At 37.4% G+C, this 6,000-nt stretch overlaps 1 protein-coding gene across 1 annotated transcript in view; it reads right to left on the bottom strand.

Annotated features, from left to right (window-relative positions):
• Nucleotides 1–270: 270 nt before the first annotated feature.
• PROX1 (prospero homeobox 1) overlaps nt 271–6,000 on the bottom strand; it is a 51,305-nt gene continuing 45,575 nt past the window's right edge. The window contains 1 exon segment of the mRNA XM_032393094.1: nt 271–5,688. Coding sequence (XP_032248985.1) covers nt 5,503–5,688 — 186 coding nt within the window. The 3' untranslated portion in view covers nt 271–5,502.

The following is a 6,000-nucleotide window of genomic DNA, read 5'->3' as shown; positions in this document are numbered from 1 at the left end:
CTGTTGTCCTAAAATGGGACACAGGGCCAAAAGTTAAATGTCATGTGCTTAAAAAAAACCAAACGGCACTGAGCTTGTAATGTATATTTTATTTTGCACAAGCTTGCATATATACTGCACATACATTCAGTTTAAGAGAAGATGGAAGGCACACAAGGCAATTGGACTACTGTATCCTTTAAGTGGTACAAAGCAAAAGGTAAAAGTTTGGAGAGTATACAAAAGCTTAAAACACACAAAGTAAAACCCCCTACCCACCCGCCCCCCCAACAACTTTTTTCTGTTTTAAAATTTAGTAGCTGCCAAACTAAATTTTTGTACTTTTACTTTAAAATCAATTGTCTACTGCACCTTTTTATTTTCTTTTTAATATGGACAGGGAGTCTCATTTTTTTTATCATATCAATTAATATTACAGTACATCCTTGGTAATACAAAATTGTACACCTTCATCAAATAAATTAGGATAAATTAAACCAATAAATTATGCAAAGTCTTCAGAACAATAGACAACAACAAAAATCCACAATTGAAATTGCCTCTAGCTAAAAAAAAAAATCAAAAATTGACTTTATCAGTTCAGTTATTGTACTATATTCAAATCAAAGGGTCTTTATTACAAAAAAAGAGCTTAATAATGCTATTTACAACATATTGCTAAATAATATAAAGGCAGTGTTTTGTCACGGTATATACTATATACATATGAGAAGTGGCTGGGACAACATCAGGAGAAGCCATGACCTTTGATTCTTGTAGGTAGCACTGAGACCAACCCCAAATATATGTTTTTCTAATTCTAATCTTGAAGTGGTAATATACAATTTGAAAATGCTTTCCCCCCGATGTGGAGGATTACAGTATTTTTAAAACACAGAATGAATACATTTTCACAAAAACGGGCCAGTCTGTTTTTCTTTTCTTCTCATGTTTGTGCATTTTAGAGGGTGTCAGATTTGAGAGAGGGCTCAGTTGAAAGACTCAAAGTCCAGACGCTTCCAGATCCTGTTGTATTCTTAGAAGGATAATTATAAGAAGATGCAAAGGTTAAATACCAGTTTTGATCCCAGCTCTGAATATGAACATTTTAGCTTTAGTTTTATAGATGGTTTACAACCAACAGATCTACAGAAAACAAAACTGCATTTCCTTCAACAGAACATTTAAGTGCAATGCAGTAACCGCTTACTCATATAAACCAGTTACATTCTTTTAAGGGGAGCTTTTTGAAAACAATGCTTCTTGTAATTTGCAAACACAGAGTTTGTACCAGAAGAAAACATTTGTACTATTCACACCAATGAATATTCTATAATATACATGGCAAAGAGATTTTGCTCTATCCTCACATGTACAGTGCTTTCAGGGAGTCTGTAAACCACTTTTTCTTTGATGAATTTATGATTGCTTCTGGGGGACATCCTATTTTTAAAGCCCCCAAATCTTCAGCTTTATGACTTAGTATTAACCTGTATGCGTATGTATGTGTGTGTGTGTGTGTGTGTGTGTGTGTGTGCGCGCACATGCGCACGTGTGTGGTTACTTAGTGTTTTCATGTACATAGAAAAAAAATTTCATAAATTTACAGAAACTGCATTACCCTTGCCCTTGACATCTGATGAAAGAGACTGTTATCTTTTAAAAGTAGAGAGCAGGATTTTCAAGAATGCTTTCAACTGTCTACACAGTCACTATAGTGTTCCTAATAAATTCAACAGATGTTGTGAGAATGTAGTTATTTATTAAAATCTCATGTCTTACGTAACAACAGCCATGAGGTTAAATATTTACATTGCTTTATAAAAGTTCCCCTCTTGCTTTAGTGTTTTTGTTTTGCCTTTTTTTTTGTCGTTTTTAACATTTTTAAAAATGATATTCACCCACATCCCTAGCACAGCAACAAAGATTCTGCAAACATAAAACACTTGAATTAAATAATACTCGGAGGCACAAAGCAAACTTCAGGAATATGTGGGTGAACATTTCCTTAAATAATTACTACATTCTACCATCTTCCACGTTGTTTTACCATTTAATGTGAAACGTCCTCATTAAACAGCCAGAGATACAGTAAGAATTAAATGTTTTGTCGTTGCAAATAGAACATTCTTTTCACAAAACATAACAAATGTCTAAAATAGGTCCTTAAATCTAGATAGGAAAAGGTAAGCTTTCCACTTCACACGCATATATATATGTGTATTTTTACATGCGTGTATATGTGTGTGTCTTCATGTTCACACACCCACACACACATATACAGCACATGGTATGAAATATTGCTTCTATACTACTTTTCATTAGGCTAAGAAAACACAAGATTTGCACCACCGTTACAAAAAATTGGCTTCTACAAGAATTTTCAAAACTCGAATGCTGCTCAAACAATTGAAGAAAAAATAATTTGCGGTATCAAACTGTTCTAAAAATTCTCTTCTTCAAAAACGTATTCTCCCGCTTTGTTTTAAAAAGACACAAAATATGCATAGCTATCAACGTTATGTCAAACAGCCAGAAAAAAAATCTAGTGTTTATTGCAGCTGTAGTAATTGGAAATAAAGTCAAAAAGATGAAATCGAAAGCCACAGAAGGCACAAGAACAATTGTACTTGTGGGAAAAAACTGGTATTTTGAAGGATTTTTAAAAATCCCCCCGCTGGTGCATTTTAGGTCTAGGCACAGACTATCACCTCAAGTGTATATGCAAAAATAATTTAGGGTTAGCAGAAAATAAGTGGTAATGTGGTATTTCAACATGCACTTTAGACTTCTTTTTTCCTATGTAAACTGTCCCTCCCACCTTCATAGAAAGTTAACTTTCTCCCAAGTAGCCAATTTTCACTTGGTGAGAGTTGAGCTGAGATTTGAAAGATGGTGATTAAAAAACAAAACAAAACAAAACCCAACCAAACCCAGAATTTTTAAGTAGGAGTTTTGAGAGACAGGCTTTTGTCACTTTCCAATGCATTGGGAGGCACAAGATTTTGTGATCGTAAAAGGGGAAAAACCACCTAAAAGCAAAAGTGATCAAACAAAGAGGTGAGTTTATCCTCATGCAGTTTCTACTCTGAAATCATTTCTATGCCTCAGTGAACCTTGAGCGGATATTATCATAGATAAGCACATCAACATTGGTTGTGAACACACACTTTTGCTGAATTTGTCTACTTAAATTAGAAAGGCAGGGGAAAATAATACTAAAGATCCAAATGAGCCTGGAATCATTACTGAATTTGCCCCAGATCAGAAGATACTAGCAGTCTGTCTACATAGGTGAACACACTATGGTTTTGCCTTCTACCTTGCAAATGGCAACACGATGTTGATATGAATCACACGGAACAGCAAAGACCCAGTGGTATAATGACGTGAACAATGAATTCCTACTCTTTGACGTGAAGCAAGGCAAAAGAGTGTGACCACAAGTTGAGATTGCTTCCCTACTTTGTGCTGATTGGATTTTTTTGTTTGTTTGTTTGCATTTTTTCCAATGTAATGATTATCCGAACTTTTTTTTTTCCCCAAGCAAGCCGCAACAAGAACAAACTGGATTGCTGGCCCTGTGTGTGCTACATAGGGGAGCACAAGCTGGACGGTGCATTTGGTTGGGGGTGCAGAGAGAAGCCAGTGGTGTTCCAGCCTGCGCCGCTGCACTCTGTCCACACTGCGAGAGCCCGTTAGCCTCCTGAATGATGCAGGGCATCATAGGACTGTGCCGTTTAATTTAAAGTCAGCAGGTTTTAAGGCTTTGTGCTGACAATAATTGCCTCCATACATTCCTGTCCATCAGCAGAATTTATAAATGATGGTAAATTACAGCGATTGGGTCAGCTAGTTAGTCACATGGGTCAATCTGCATTCTCCAGAGTCAAATGTAACTTTTATGAAAATTAAGGGAAAATGGTATTTGTGTTTGGTATAATCTAAATACCAGGTTTGTTCCTGTGTCATTTTAAGTGTAGATCAAATGACCTAAGGGGAGGGAGGGGGGTCTGGAAAAGCCTATTAGGATGAACAAGGAATTCTTACTGCATCTGCACACAAAACCCATCTGAGAAAACAAGCGTGAATGCCGTATGAATTTTTAAAAGCAAGTATGGGACACTGTACACTTTGGAAAAACTGGAAAAAGAGAAAAGAAGGAAGAGGAGAACCATTGAAGAAAGCATAAAATAGCAGCCAGCTTTCTTATGTGTGCTGAAATTGTGTCTTTTGGGTTAACCCCAACCTCTCCTACGCTGCCTGTACACTGTTCACACGTTTTGGTCAGTACTAGCTTCTGAATTCGAAGAGACTTTATCAGTTGCTTGAAAATGCTGTACCTAAAATGAAGAAACACTTAATTAGACTGTCACCACTTTGAATATCCATCAGGGTAGTGTGGGATCGTATATGAAAAGAGGTCATCCTTACACATGCTCCTCTTCGGAGGTGAAGATCAAGTCAGCTAACTGCTGTCAACAAGAGTCTAATGTAGGCAGGAATTTTATGGTCAACTTGGGATGTCCTTTATTCCTTACTAGAGAAAGGTATTCAGAAAATAGTGGCGTTTTTTTTTTGAAAAAAAAAAGTGTTAAATATTAAACAGACATAATAACTCGTTGAAGCATATAAACAGAGTTGAGCAAAGAGTACATTTGAAACGTATGTGCCTTTTAATACCCGAAATAAGATAATAGAAAATGATGTGAAAGGGGTTTTTCTCTACGAAAAATGATCTAGACTCACTTATTACGAAGAACCGATTGTAAAATCTAGAGAGGTAATTTGAAGAGCGGGTACGAATTTTCCAGCCTCATCTCGAAAGAGTCAGTTTTGTGTAGAATTGCTTTGCCTCCGTAAGAAACGGGTACACTCGTTTGGGCTACTTGCCGTTTCTCTTACGGAAAGGCTTGACAGTGACTATTTTTCTTTTTGGAATTTGGCCTTTTGGGGTAACTTTTGAAAAGTGAGCTGTCCATCTGCCACTGGCATTATTTTTAAACACGGAACACAAAGCGACTTAACGGAGTTCGAACCAAACAAAATATTTAAGTTTACGTAGTGGTTTCATTGAGTTTTCTGGCCTTCTTAGCAGTAAAAACAAGAGACACGTCACCGTCTGTGGAACGGCACCGTGTCCCGGGTCTCCCTCTGCCAACTGCCATTTGCGATAAACCATCGATCAAGCAGAAGCATCTTTAAAATGCCTTTCCTTGTGAATAGAGATTTTCCACACGTCAACATTCTTTTTCCCTGAAAATTAACCCTATTTGAAAGTCTCCAAATGTTAAGGGCCTCGGGCAAAAGTAAACTAAAGACCGAAGGAAAATAACCATCCCCTTGCAATGGAAAACAAGAGAAAAGGAGCGAAAGATGATGAGGAGGAGCTACCAGCTGATTTCAAAACATATCCATGCCTCCCATACACATCCATAGGAAATCAAAATCTAGACACGTACAACTTGGACATCCAAAGGGGACTGCTACTATTCATACATTCGAAAAGAGTTGTTGAAATTTCTACTCATGAAGCAGCTCTTGTAGGCAGTTCGGGGATTTGAAAATCTCAGGGACTTCACTATCCAGCTTGCAGATGACCTTGTATATGGCCTTCTTCCAGGAAGGATCAACATCTTTGCCTGCGATAATGGCATTGAAAAACTCTCGTAATGTGATCTGCGCAACTTCCAGGAATCTCTCTGGAACCTGCTGATACAAGGAGGCAATGGCATTAATAAAGTTTTCAGTTTCAAGTCTCCAGTTCTTCAAAGGAAATTGAGCTAAGTTCTTTCTTTCAGAAAGGGGCTTACGTGGCACCTGCATTTGCTAAAAATGGCCGGCCTCTATTCTCTTATGTGAAGTCGTTATATATAGTAGCATTGTAATGTGGGGTGGACAGCTTTGTGAAGTTTTAGAAAGGGACTTGGGCAAAGGATACACGCAGACATACTGAAAAACCAGGATTCCCTTCTGAATATTCGGGTGAGAAAAGCGGACACACTGTTGGGATTCCCCACT

Source organism: Phoca vitulina, unplaced genomic scaffold, assembly GCF_004348235.1.
Source record: "Phoca vitulina isolate PV1807 unplaced genomic scaffold, GSC_HSeal_1.0 scaffold71, whole genome shotgun sequence".
NCBI classification, from domain to species: Eukaryota; Metazoa; Chordata; class Mammalia; order Carnivora; family Phocidae; genus Phoca; species Phoca vitulina.
The sequence above is the reverse complement of the archived record's forward strand: the minus strand, read 5'-3'. Positions and strand labels throughout refer to the sequence as shown.